The 14919-nt window shown below is 33.2% G+C and overlaps 2 protein-coding genes across 2 annotated transcripts in view; one reads left to right on the top strand and one right to left on the bottom strand.

Annotated features, from left to right (window-relative positions):
- Window positions 1-14919, top strand: part of LOC147064710 (DNA oxidative demethylase ALKBH2-like) — a 318791-nt gene that overhangs the window by 38553 nt on the left and 265319 nt on the right. The gene's annotated exons all lie outside the window — the stretch shown is intronic.
- On the bottom strand, window positions 47-4565 carry LOC147064712 (uncharacterized). The gene is made up of 2 exons (XM_085957767.1): window positions 4060-4565; window positions 47-190 (listed from the first exon to the last, which is right to left on the bottom strand). Exons 1-2 carry the CDS (start codon window positions 4207-4209, stop codon window positions 47-49), a joined length of 294 nt encoding a protein of 97 aa, XP_085813893.1. The 5' UTR covers window positions 4210-4565.

Below are 14919 nucleotides of genomic sequence, written 5' to 3'. Positions count from 1 at the left end.
ATAAAATACAAAGTTATAAAAGACAAGAGGAGAGAAAGAAGATGTCTCAGTTGCGGCCAACTTGATCAATCTGGCCCTGAAGGTTGTTGATCACTTCCGATGGAACCTGGTCTCCCAGGATTTCGAAGAGGTTGATGCGTTGGTTTCCGGGGATGGATTCGTATGCTGCGAGTTCAATTCCTTCTTGGACCTGGTGGGACAATGAAACAAATGTGAATTACCATTATACATATACACAAAAGTCTGCAAATGTCGTTATGCTAATATGAAAATCATTTATTGGCAGAGATATACAAAATATATTTGTGATTGTTTATTAGAAGTCAGCCATCACATATATATAGGTGGTATATACTTAGTAAGAAATTTATATCTGATGGTAAGATTTGATATAGTTTTGATTCCCATTTTTTCTTAAATCCGTTGAATTTGAATTATATTTTTTGGTTATTTTTTTAAAATTAATTATCACCTGATTTTAATCTTATTAATAAAGTACAAAAGTAACATCTCCAAAAAAGTATTTCACTTGATTTTGACACATTATTTAAATACACAAGAAAGAAAAAGATAGTTATAAATCTGTAAATTATAATTCTTTCTTTCTTCTATAATAATCTACGACAATGCACTAGAAATTTAATATAATATATGTAATTACTTTTATTTTTTTTAAATTCAAATATTAGTAAAGTTATTGTACAATTATTATAATACTCATGTGTAGTTTTAAAAGGGAAAGTTCTTTTGGTAACGACGGAAAACTTAAGTGTCAATTGTACCTACTTGAAAAAATATGTATGATTACTACTCAATGCTGTGTCATTATCTTGTGTTACGATAGAAAGATAATTGAGTATCTTCATGATAAGTTAGCCGTATTCTAAAATAATGATGTAAAATTACATTCTAATAGAGATATATACATATAGTAATTATTTCTGTGGTGAATGAGCAAACAGATACTATTGCAAGATTGTCATAAAATGATTATTTATTGTTGATAGAAAAAATAGTTTGTTATTTTATTACAGATCAATTAAGTAATTATATTTTTATATGCGTATCTGTAATATTATGTGTGTTGTATCTAGATACGTAAAATAGCTTTATACTCTAGTATCTACGTCAGATTGTGGTTAATAGGAAACCACTGAGCATATGTATTCAATTTAGAGCAGGATAATACCGAACTATTATAGCGGTTGGTAGTGAATCTTCACGAGTATTGCACATTGAATAGCACTGGTAGAGCTTATGATGTCTCAATTTTTTTCGAATTGAAGATTATTTGATTCTCGAAAATTCAAATTTGGTTTATTGATTTCTCGAGATTTCGAGAATTCTCGACAAATATCTTCTAACGCTTCATTTCCATCCATTTTTTTTTATATATAAATTACTCATTTGACAAAATCCATTTGAAATGAAATTCTGGAGTTTTTTTTTTATTTTATGGCACAAAAATTAAATTGTGCATGAAAATGCGATAAAATTTTTCAAATTTTCGAGAATCACCCTTCTCATTATTTATCGAGTATTCTCAAGACGAGAAATATCGATCTCAACCTCTAATCTTTAGTGGTTGTCATTATTTTTACAGAGTTATCATTACATCATGCGAAATCTGTATTTGTGGTGTGATATATTATTTATATGTACATTTCTAAACAATATATTCTCTGATGGATTTCTTCTCCTTGATAATAACGCGCCAACTGTGTATGGATAATCAAAAAGCAGAATATCGATGATTGGTGCTATATGTACAGATATTTTAAAAAAATGGTTGTAGTTGACCAAACGATTTTAATATCAAATTAGTAGGTAACATATAGTGAAGTTATCTAAGTGAAGTTGTTAAAAAAATACTTAAGGGAAATATCACGTAAGAATATATTTTTATAATACATAGATATTACATAATATACTTGTATAAATATTAAAATTACTGCCCGTATCTCTAAAATTGTCCCTTTTCATTATTTGTACTACTTATATTATTAGAAGTAGTCGCTTTTGTATCATAAATAAATTTTATAGTGTGTATAAATTAACTAAATATTAAATGAGCACAATCCTTACATAAATATGCTAATATAGACATGCTAACATTATAACTGTTAATTTATTCACATTTTTCTTGGAAAAGAATATAATAGATATTATAAATGTTTATATATTATACAATGTACGTACTGGTAGAAAGCTTTTAATATCATTGTAGGTAATGCTTTTTTATCATAGTAAACATGAGTAGAAAAAATATTATATTATTATTTATTATTTTTTGTTGATTCGTCTCGGGGTACTCAAAAGTCTAAGTTATTAAAGTAGATCTTTTTAAATGTTATTTTTTTTAATTCCACCTAATTATTTTTTTTAGTTACATATTATTATTTCATGTTTTATATTTACCATTTTGCTAATGGTGTTGAGTAAATAATTATTAAGTCGTGACACTGTAAAAATTACAATCCACCATAGAAATTAGTACCTATGTTGAGAAAAAATCTAAAAGCGATTCAAATGTATAGAAAAGTCGGGGGCCCTGGGCTACAGCCCCCTTAGTTCCATGGTAAATCAAAGCCTGAGTCATAATTGTTTTGTCACACCATTATCAAAACAGATCTCTACTTTGTACATTAATAAAAACCACGTTAGTAGTAAATATAGCAAGATAGTATTTGTGATTAAGTACTCTCAGGTCGAGACATTGAATTTAAAATTAAACGGTATTCCAGTTCAATTGAACTTGATCGTCAATTACCGAGTACAAAACGGCTTTACTTAATAAAAGTTTCACTTATTTCACATTATCACAAAGAGAAACCCGACCGAATGAATCGATAATTTAACTGACGGCTTTATAATAATTTTATATCTATCGTTCTTAAAGCTTTACCCGAAACAACTTTCACTTGATGCAAATTCAAGTACCATCACGATATGAGAGTTTATATAGTTACATATCTTCAATACATTAGGTGTTTTCTTTGTGATAATTCATGATGATTAAATAATTAACAACACAATAATTATTTCATTTGTACCTTTTCTAACAATGTTTACCGGTTTATACCGGTAATTGTTAAAAAACGTTAAAAATAACCACAAGTTTAAATTAAAAATAATTATGTGTCGTTGTGTGTTTAACTATTTCCACTTATTAATGGTTACAAAAATTAACATCACGATTATTCATGATTTAAAAAATCTAATTTATGATAAGTTCATGTACTTATGGGGAATTTTAAATTATATAGAATACATATTCTAATAATATAAATTGAACGAGAGAAAATGATCGGACGAAAATACGTATTTAAAACTTATTACCTCACATATTTACTTAATTTTGGGGGCGGTCCAGATCCTAGACTGTATTTTTCCCTACCACGTATGTACGTATGAAAAAAAATCTCTTATCTCTCAGATCGTGATATGGCATTCATCGACATCCTGTTACGATTGACTGGTTTGATGTATTAGAGAAATTTGGCTTGTTTTCGTTTACATTTTTTATGAAGTTTGTACAATGCTGTCATTAAATAATATGCTGTGTGCAATGAAATGAAAAGAAAATAATGACGGACATTAAATAATTTATGTTTGATTTTAGTTATATATGTTTAAGGTTCTTTGACTCATCAGTTGAAATTGAAATTGATAGATAAAATTTATGTAAATTTGAATATGGAACAAATTTCCATTATGTCCCTAAGTCGATACTATCAATGTATTAAATTAAAATGTTGTGTTATTTTAACTGTATAGCTTTTACGTTATTAAAAAAAGTTATGAAGATTTATATTATATTCCATGAATTATTTTCTTTTGAAGATTCATAATTTTACGCAACAATTTTAATATTTATATAAGTAAATTTATATACTTTCATGGTTATTGACATTTAAAAGTTTATTCATCAAATGTTTAATAAGGAATAATAATTATACACTACTACTAACGACATTATTCTAACAGTCATATCGTCAAAAAATGCTTTGATAATACGTGTTAGTTTTAATATTGTATTAATCCCCTTTTCAGTAATACCTTTTGGATCTCAGCATCTTTGGGAATGAGGAAAGTGCTCTGTGCTTGTTTGATGGCTTCGTTTGAGAAGGCAGCTCCTTCACGTTGGGGGAAGGCTGACGCAAGCGCCAGAACGCATGCCACCGATAATAAGCACACTAGGAATTTCATTTTGCTGGAAACAATAAAAAATAATAATTTAATTGAGCAGAAGAATTAATAAGAAGGTGAAGACATTTCTATCAGTTTATATACTTAATAAATATTGAAATATGAACCTACTGTTTTGGCATTTTTGTAAGGCAAACGTCTATACTATAATATATCTACGAGTATATACTAAATGGTTTAAATTGTCTATGCCATAAACACACATACATTAATAATCGCAAATCAGTGACAAACTTCAAATGTATTAATTACACGATGCCAATGTTAGATTATGTTTATGTCTTATATTTGATTTATTACAAAAAAACCTAATTATAGAGACCATTTACTTATAAAAAATACTATTAAAATATGCACATGCCGTTATTTATCGTATTTATAATAAAAGTGGAACTATTTTTAATTTACATGTAATATTATGTTTAAAAATATTCACTTTAGAGGGATAAAAAGTTAAGAAAATGTTATTCTAAAGTTTATAATTAAAAAAACTGCCATATTCGGTTATATTTTTATATAAGTATTTAAATTGAAATTGGCATAAACCAATTTTGTTAAAGTATGTTTAAAAACATGATGATTTATTAAAAATGTAATATATTATCTCAAAGTATTGAGAGAGTATTAATCGGCGTGTCCTTGATAAAATCAGTCCAATTAATCTGTCATTAGATGGTGATGCCAATTAGGAGAGACATAGCAGTGTTAAATCATATTGGTTGGTATGTCAATATATTACATATTCCACTTACGTCAGAGTGAATTTAGAAGAACGTTATTTTATTATTTATTAACATATTAAAATCTCTTTAACTGTGGTGCTATTTTCATTATTTATTTTATATTTTATTCATATTTTTTGGGTTCATGATGTTTTGAAATATTTAAATTGACATGAATGATTACGAGTGTATTTAAAAGTACTTGAATATCTACTATAAGCAGCAGTGGCGTGTAGTCCATAGATGTTGTAGAAACGGAGCATCCTCCGAAATTATTGATAAAGTAGATACAGTCCAAAATACAATAAAACTATTGTACAATTATTTTATATTATGTTATAAGTTATAAGTAGGTATCTGTTGTTTTCAACAGCATCCCTACAAGAAAAAGTCACCGTACACCACTGATAAGTATGTATGCAATGATTCAGTATAATAAAATAATTCATTGACAGAAGTTTCTCTTTTTTTGTTGAGATTAAATTTGTCGCAATATTTTGAATATATCTTCTCTACATTGTATGGACAAGAGTTATAAACGGAAAGTCATGCAATCAATCTGAAACATCTTTCCAACCAGCTGGCATTACACAACAGTTTTTTTTATTATTATTTATATTATATGACAGGTAGAAGGTACAGGTAGTAACCAGTAGAGAGTGCATGCAGCGTAATATGTATAGAATTTTGATGAGGTTGTGACACCTCGTGGGCAATAATTATTATGAAACATGTTGAATAATATTCTAATCGATATATTATGTTAATAGGTGTATTATGGTGGACAAGAATTACTGCTTGATTGAGTTTTCAGTAGATCATCTATGGTGAAATTTTGATTGCATTATATGGGTTGCATCATTCAATTGATGAGTTTATCATAACTTTTAATAATTCAAAGCTGTGTTCTTACATAATATTCAATTCAATCATTTAAAACTATGACAGTAGGTAATTTAAAAAAAAATGTAAAAAAAATAAGGATCGACAATGTTGACAACGACAAACAAATTAACTGTGTTTTCAAAAAGTGCTATATTCTTGTTATTCTTAAATTATTAAAATATATGATTCCCTGAAAGTCACGATTCTTAATAACTATTGCGCAAGAACTTTTTTTTTTTCAATAATTGTCTAAAATATTAGCCAAAAATGGTAAAACTTCCATAGCAGTTGAAAATCTAGCTTTCAAATTATAACTTGATAAGATATTTTTTAATTATCGAAAAAACGATTAATGGAATTATCAAGTAATATAAATATAAATGGTGGTTCGGAATACAAAACGGTTATCGTTGAACAGAAAATGATCATGCATATATAGAACTAGAGCTGTTGAATCCCTACATTTTTTAATATTAGGTTACAGGTTCTATTCCAATGAAAAATGGTTAATATCCATGAATTGTTTTTGGACAAAAAAGCATATACAGGTCTAGTGGAAAATGCGTTAAAATATATGATTGAGACTCTGAGCTTCCGGTTCAGCTTTAAGGTTTCCAAAGTTATGAATGACGCTTTCCGTGCTTAAAATAATTATAAAATTATTAGGGTACTGAGGTTTGGTTCCGTTAACCGGTACATAGGTACCAACAAACTGCTTTGTATCCTACTAACTAATTACCAGGGCTGGTTCGATGAAGTGAAAAACTAAGGGGCAGACGTATGGCATAGTTTGAGTTGACATCTTGGATAATAATTAAATAATAAACAAATAAGAAATAATATAGTTAGAGACGATGGATTCAAAAATTCGAATAATGGGCTGACAAGTTCAACGGTAAAAAGTGAAAAGCTCCCGCCAAAACAAAAACGTTTATTTTAACTGAAGACAATAATTAATATGTTGTTTAACAGTTTTAATGTTCTTATTGAAGACAAGTTCTATTAACTAATTCTATTAAATTGGTAACTATTGGGAAACAATAATAGTTTTGACCACCACACTATAATTAAATACGAATACATCTACATACATAAATTATTCGTTCAGTTATTGTGTATTTACCTAAATAGGGAATTTATCAGCGGTGGTTTCTTTGATGAAAATAATATAATCAATTCATCAGATAATTTTAAAAAGAGCATCGAAATTGTTTAAGCCAGCCATACAATTATTAAATTATATGATAATCTTAAATGTTAATTTAATGTCAGTGCATCAAACATCTATGTAACTAAACAAGCAACTGAAATGTATCACTCTAGATCTAACATATTGTAAGTGTTGTATGTTAAATAAGTTTGAATAATGAAATGTAAGAATAAAGTAGGTAGACAGTAAAAATGCATGTAGAACGACTTAGTACCGATTGGTAAAATATGGCAATGCATTCTGAGAGAAGGTAAAACTAGATACACATGTATGTGGTGACAGATGGTGATTTAAGAGATTAGTTTACCTTACAACAAAATTAATTAGAAACGGGATGACGTTTTTATTAATATAATTTCGGTTTACTTTTGTGAGCTTTCACAGTTGTACTAAATGGAATATGAAAATATAACGTGTTTAGCACCAAGTCAATATGAGAAATCTAGTGAAAACAAGAAACCAAGTATAACTGCACATAAAATACGAGTATGTAAAGATTTCTTTTAAGTAACATTTAATTGAAAAGTATTGTTTAATTATTTTTATATATTTATATCTACTGGTGTGTTTTTAACTGTGTTATTTTATCTGAGATATATGTTTGATGACGATATCTAAACAATTTTATAATTAATGTTTTATGTTTGGTGATATTTTAATTGCAAAACAATGTGTTAAAATTAATATGAATTTATTTTGACGATACTACAATAATTTCACTTACAATTAAAAATGTAAGTGAGTAGCACATTTTAAAATGCAGTATGTTTACTCAAATGTGATTATAAATTAAACTGAAGGTGTGTAAGGTTAAATTATTGATGTAAAGATATTATAATAATTACAATAAAACAATATAGATAACCCAAAATCAGTTGATGGTTTGATCAATTGAAAATTTTCGTCGAAGTAGAGAAAACCGTAGTGACCGTTATTAAATTATACGATTTATATTATTTTAATTAATACGTATATATCGTCACTGTTCTGGCAGAAGACACTAATTTGAAAAAAATACATATTGAGTTAGTTTTATCAAAATGTTCCTTATTTCAAACTTTACCGTCTGGAAACCTTCTTAATAAATAAACAGTCTTTATTTTAAAATCATCCTTTTTACGATTACTTAATAAACTCACATGGTAGACCATTTCAAACATTTTAACAACTTCAAAGTCAAATTACTCAAAACTAGTATTCTCCAGCTAGTGTATTCTGCCAGAACAGAGACGATATTTAGTCATCTTATTATTAATGTTAATTTATATTTATTCATATGTGTAAATACTATTATTAAGGATTTTGTTGTAGGTGGATGAATGAAAATTTAATTCTACACTTATACGACCCTTTTAATATAGACGAAAACGATCCTAATCATTATTAAATTATAATATGGATTATATTATTATGTTTTATGTAATTGTTTAATATAATTATTGTAATATATATTTTCTAGTGTTATTATCATTTTTAATGTATCCTATATATTATATGAAGTCCTGTTGTTCGATCTCAATTGATAAAATCAATATTAACGTATTTTGTTATGTCGGTTTGGTTTCAATATGTACACAGTCAATTCTTCACAACATTAGCACAATACACTGTATGTATGTTTACCTTTTTTAATGTAAGTGAATAAGAGAAATAACTCACCTGATCAAAAGGTACACTGGGTATCGTATCAGCGCCGGTCACATGGATAGCCGGTTATATAGCATCTGCCCCTCCACGGAGACTGTCCTGAAGAAATGATGATGACCATGTACCACCGCTTCTCTAGACGTGCGCCGTGCCAACTTTCTCTCCGACCTGCTGCCTGTGTGTGTCATACGACGGTTGATCGGACATGTAAACATATAGTTTTTGTTTATCGGCCGAACTTTTATTGTAAAATACAAATGACATGTCGTGACAACATTATATTATTACTACAGATTTGTTGGATTAATGAAAAAATAATTGGATGCTTAGAAAACCGGAATTGTTCTTTCGTTATTGTGACAACGATAAAACTAAAAAAAATACTTTCCTCAGAAGTATTATTATTATGATGCAATCACACAGACTCGATATTATTTAATAACGATTTCATATTAAAAATAAACACAAATATACAGGATCATAAGGAAAGATCATTTTGATTTTTACATCACCATGTCCGATCCTAAGAGGATCATAATATATTATGGGCCTAGAAAAAGTAAAGGTCATATTAACAGATTTTTGTTTTTTTTACGAGAAATGGATGTTAACCACTTACTTAATCAACGCATTGATAAAAAAATATTATGTAAATTTGCCAGACCCGGAATTTGAGCCTGGGACCCAAGATAACTTAAGCCGACGTGTTACCGCTCGGCCAAAATGGGTATCAATTAATAGTTGGCACATTTTATATTCTATATTCTATTAACATTTTAATGGAAGTATGGGAATATTAAAAAAAATCTAATTGAAAAATAAAGTTGGACCAAGTGGTGGGACTCGAACTTACGTCTTTCACGTCCCGGGGGGGTGTTTTCACTTCTAAATTATCTATTTTTCAATGATTCATGCTAATCATTTCTTATAACTGGACTGTACTGTACCTACCTACCTAGTCACCAGTATTGCATAAAGATAAATTTTCAACTACATAGAAATTAATTGTTTATGTAAATATTAAAACGGAACCCATAGTCTCATAACAGAATAGCACAACAATACTGTGAAGTGTAAATACATATACGCGAATTTTCCATAATGACCACTATTGCAATGTAAACCGGGTTAATTTTTCAACCATTATTGAATGTATTTATCTATTTATGAAAAAATGCAATTTGTATGAGTAAACCCTGATGACTATGAACAGGCTCGTTTACGAAGTCACTTATATTCTTTACGTGCTGCGTATATTTGTAATTCAAATATACAATATATTGATAATAAATAAGTGTACACACACCATATTAAATCTTCTACAACCATGAAGTTACTAACAACACCCCCTCAACGATACGCCACTGCGCACTTCGTTGATGTATTTTCCTAGCTCAGTCGGTGGAGGGGTTATTAATAATAACGATGTTTCCTTTTGAAAAAGTCGGTAATGACTTGGTTTTATTTTCTTGTATGTAGCGTCTAGTAAATAATTTTACAGGCCAAATGTAGGTGAAGGCGGCAGACAGGAATACGTGACGACCGATGACTGCGAACGCGAGAGATGTTTCCCACCCGTAGGTAAACGGGATGTGAAACTCTCCCCGGGGAGTACTTCGGCGTTCAAGAAGCGAAGAGATGCGCGGCGAGAACTGGTGAAACTGGTCCAGAGTGTTTGAAGAGAGGCTGCTAGTAGAGATGAGACTTGTTCCCGAGGGAGGATCCGGTAGACTGATAAAAATCTCTCGGATGCGCCCTCTTTTATAGCAGCCTCCCTTATTCTAATTGGTCCAAAGAGTTTGAGAAGGGGTGACCAAAGATTCTACTATGTCCGTTAATTTCGTACTGCGTAATATCTCTTGTTTATTTAATAAGAATTTACTGGATTGTCAGAAGGACCAAGTATCAAGAGATAATATATTCTGTGCACGTGGATGGATATATTGACGTTATAAAATATCGTCTATCTAATTCTATGGATTTTATATGAATTTATTTAGAGCATTTAAATAGCTATCTCCGGCATAAACTCGCGGTTTTAGTCTTATGCCAGGAGTAAACGCACGATTTGATTAGCGTTTAAATTACATGCATTTACAACTACTTACTAGGTACCTATTGACATAATAATAGGCCCTGTAATCATTATCCATCGACCTTCACATAAACATTTGTGATTTTACGACGTAAAACCTGTCTGTTGCCTTTACCTTTTACAATATTACATTTATAATAATAACAGTTTAATCTTAAAACTACGTCTTATATAGTAATACGAAATAATATTTTACTATTTCCGAAAAATAGCAAAATACTACTTCTTCATAAATTCGCTTGACTTTGACTTTGGATATTCCTAGGTTATGGGGTTCCCGCACTTTCGTAGCTGATCCCCTTCATCTCTGGGATTTCATCTCTAGTATAGGTTTAGCTGAGTTTACGTGTGCGATTTTAGTTCGGATCTTGAGGAGATCTTTGTGAGGTTTATTTATCCTCATGACTGCAATTGGTGTTGTTGTAAGTAGTTTTTTTTTTTTTTTTTTACGTAAAAGTAAAGTAGAAAGATTTTATGATTTAAAATAGGTTAAGTGCTTTTAAGTAAAGCAAGAAGAAAAAATTTTAGAATTTCCCCCCAACATCCCCACTCGAGCCACCGCCCGGACCTTTTGACTTGACTTTGGATCATCCTTCAGTATTTATGGGGCTCACATACGTTAAGCATTATCCCCTTCGTCTCTATTATTTGGTCGCTGGTGAAGGTTTCTCTGAATTTACGTGTGCGATTTTACTCCGGGTCTTGAGGAGACCCGTTTATTACGGGGTCTTGAAGAGACCCGTTCGGGTCTTGAGGAGACTCGGGTGAGGTTTTAAGATCCTCTATATGGCAAGGGGTGTTGTTTTAATAATGAATTTAATTTTAATTTTTAATCTTAGTTAAAAATGAGAAAAAGTTTTTAACTAGTAATGGATATGTTCGTTTAGCATTCTCATTCGAGCCACAGCCCGGACCACCGTCTTCACCGTCCGAGTTATTGCCCATCAGCCGATCATCAACCGCCAAAGGCCAACGGCGGTATTGCCTTCTTGTTTGATTGAAGACGCCAGAGGAGGAGGAGTTTGAGTGTAGCATCGGGACATCGGAATCATGCACGGGGCGGAGTTCATCGTTGAGAGTCCGCCGCGCCAGCTTACGTCCCATCCAGTTTTAGCGGGCTTGCCAGCACGCCATCTCAGGAGGCCAGTCATGCTCGTTCCGAGGCATACACCACACCAGTCCAAGCGAGTGAAGTCGAAGAAAGAAGAATAGAAAAACGATAACCACTCGTTTTGGGATGTTAGGCCCATCATGATTGCTCATCAAAATTTGAGCCGCGGCGGGGTGAAAAACTCCGGGAGTGTTTGTGAGACTCTCCCGGCCAAAAACCCCGCCGCTGTGATTTGTATCTGTAAGCTTTATTATAAAAAGAACAGGTTAGTAAGAAGAAGGAAAAGGTTGCGGTCTATGCTTCGAGAGAGGAGTCATCTAGTACGAGTCTTGGGCTGCTACTCTCTAGTCATCCATCTGTGTGGGCTGTGCCATTTGACGCTCGGCTCAGAGTTTTGAGGGCGGTTCGCGGCAGCTCGAGACGACAGAGAGGGGCAGCTTTGGATCTGTATCTGTAATCATAAGTGGCATTTTTATATTTGTTATATTTATTATCTGTTCCTGCGTCGTAGTTGTTTGTTTTTGTTTTTGTTTATGCTGGGTCCTGCCTTTATTCTCCTAAGGAAGGACCTGGGTCTGTCATGGTCCATGACTGTATTCTCGTCGTAGTCGTTGAGATTTTTGATTATAGCGTTTGGATGATTATCCATTGACGCGTAGAATTTTATCGCTAGTTTTCCTATGTGCTCTTCTAGCGTTTCCATTTCTAGGTCTCTATGTAGTATTTTATTGCGGACGTAGTTTGGGGCGCCTGTAATCGATCTTAGGACTATGTTTTGAACTACTTGCAGCTTCTTGATGAGGTTTGGGCTGCCGTGAGCCCAGATGGGGCAAGCGTAGGTCATGATGGGTCTAATTATTGCTGTATGTAATAGCAGTTTGCCTCTCATGGAGACTTTGCTGCGCCTACCTAGCATTGGGGTTAGTCTGGCTTTTACTATTCTAGCTTCTCTGTCTTTTGAGTTGATGTGTTTAAAGAATGTAAGATTCTTATCTAAGTGAAGTCCTAAGTATTTGACCGTGGTTGACCACGGGATTAGTTTTTTGCTCATGACGAGTTGATTTCTGATTTTGCAGAGCCTATCGCCCCTATGTCTGAAGATAATTGCCTCGCTTTTGCTGGCATTTAGTTTGATGCGCCACTTGTCGCACCATTTAACTATTTGGTTAGCTGCTAGTTGAACTAATTTAGTGGCCTGGTTGAGTTGGATAGATCTAGCTAGTATGGCGGTGTCGTCTGCGTATTGAGCGACTATACAGGATCTTGCGGAGGTATTGCTTGGGATGGGTATGTCTCTGGTGTAGAGGTTGTATAGGATGGGGGCTAGTACCGATCCTTGGGGAACTCCAGCTTTAATGCGTCTGATGGAAGATTTGATTCCGTGGTATTTGATAGAAAATTGTCTTCTGGTTAGGAAAGAGTTTAGGATCTTGATCATCGGCAGTTCTATTTCTGCTCTGGAGAGTTTGACGATCAGTCCCTCGATCCAAACCTTGTCGAAGGCCTTCGCTATGTCCAGGAACAGTCCTGTGGTGAATTTGTGGTGGTTGAGTGCATCTTTGATGTACTCTGTGGTGCGTAACAGCTGGTGGTTCGTGGAGTGGCCTTTTCTAAAACCATGCTGCTCGTCTGGTATGAGTTTTTTCTCATCTATGGTGATTTGAAGTCTGGATTTTATAGCTCTTTCTAGAATTTTACTCATTGTGGGGAGTAAACTGATTGGCCTGTGGTTCTGGGGGAGTTTTAGGTTCTTGCCTGGTTTAGGCAAGAGAATAATGTCAGCATTTTTCCATGAGTCAGGGAAGTACTGCTGTTCTAAGCAGGCGTTGAGTATGTTGGTTAGGTACTCTACGCCAGTGTCTGTGAGATTTTTAAGGGTAAGGTTACTTATCCCGTCTATGCCAGGAGCTTTGCGGTTTCTTAGTCGCTTAATTAAAAATTCAGTTTCGTCTATTGTGACGGCTACCATTGGTGGCGGTGGAGGACTAGGTGTGGCATTGACTATGGCTCTGGCTTCTCTGTTGATTGACTTTATGTGTCTTCTTTTATCTCTGTATTGAGTGTCTGAATCTGAATCTGTGTCTGTGTCAGAGTATGTTTCTGTATCCGAGTCTGATTCTGCTATCGGGTTTGGAGTGAATTGATCTTCTATGCTGTCCGCAAACAGCTCGCACTTGTCTCGGGTAGTATAGACTGGGCCTCTTGGGCCGTCTAGTGGCGTAATGGGACATTTTTTGACCCGCAGGATTTTAGTTAGTGACCAGTAAGGGTGGCTGCCCTTCACTAGGTCTTCTAGTTTTTTTACCCAAGTTTCCTCGGAAAAGCGTCTGATTTCTTTTCTGACTTTCTTCTTCAGCTCTTTGGCTTTAGAGATGGCAGCAGGATCGCCCGTTTCCTGACCGAGTTTTCTATTTCTGTTTCTCTCCGTTATGAGGAGTCTAATCGGTTTTGGTAGGTCGAGTCTGTGTTTGAGGTCTGGGCTAATGGGGGTTGAGGCTGCTTTGAGAGCCTCTTGTATAGTAGTCGTTAGATCGGCTATTGCGGAGTCTATTTCTATTTCGTCTGTGAGAAGTGTGCGGGGTGTGAGATGTTCCTCCATATAGGCACCGAAATCTTCCCATGATACTTTGTATCTGGTGGAGTCGGGCAGTGTGGCAAAGGGGTCTACTGGGTCTCCCAGGTACAGTAGAACGGGTTTGTGGTCTGAGTTAAGCTCGTCTAGTGCTCGGATAATTGGGATGTAGCTAGTGTTCCTGAGGATAGCGAAGTCTAAGACGTTAAAAGGTCTATATAAGGTGCGTATGGTGGTCTCTGAGGGAGCCACTACGATTGATTGGGTGTCCTGAGTGAACTGAAAGATGTTATTGCCTTTATAGTCGCTGCGCGGGCAGTTCCATATCCGGTGTTTGGCGTTGAAGTCCCCTGCTATTATCGATGTGGGAAAAAGTGGGTCTAGGAGGTCTTGGAGTTCTTGGGGGGTGGGATCTCTGTTAGGTGGAATATATATGGAGGTAAATTGAATGAGACCGTAGTTTTTGGT

Source organism: Rhyacophila brunnea, unplaced genomic scaffold (genome assembly GCF_057557595.1).
Source record: "Rhyacophila brunnea isolate RB1 unplaced genomic scaffold, BYU_Rbru_1.0 scaffold_7, whole genome shotgun sequence".
In the NCBI taxonomy this organism is placed as follows: Eukaryota; Metazoa; Arthropoda; class Insecta; order Trichoptera; family Rhyacophilidae; genus Rhyacophila; species Rhyacophila brunnea.
The sequence above is the reverse complement of the archived record's forward strand: the minus strand, read 5'-3'. Positions and strand labels throughout refer to the sequence as shown.

Coding starts and splice junctions, on each gene's coding strand:
- LOC147064712 (XM_085957767.1), bottom strand. CDS start 4,209: ATGAAATTCCTAGTGTGCTTATTATCGGTGGCATGCGTTCTGGCGCTT. Junction 191..4,059: donor AAGATGCTGAGATCCAAAAG/GTATTACTGAAA, acceptor TTGTCCCACCAG/GTCCAAGAAGGAATTGAACT.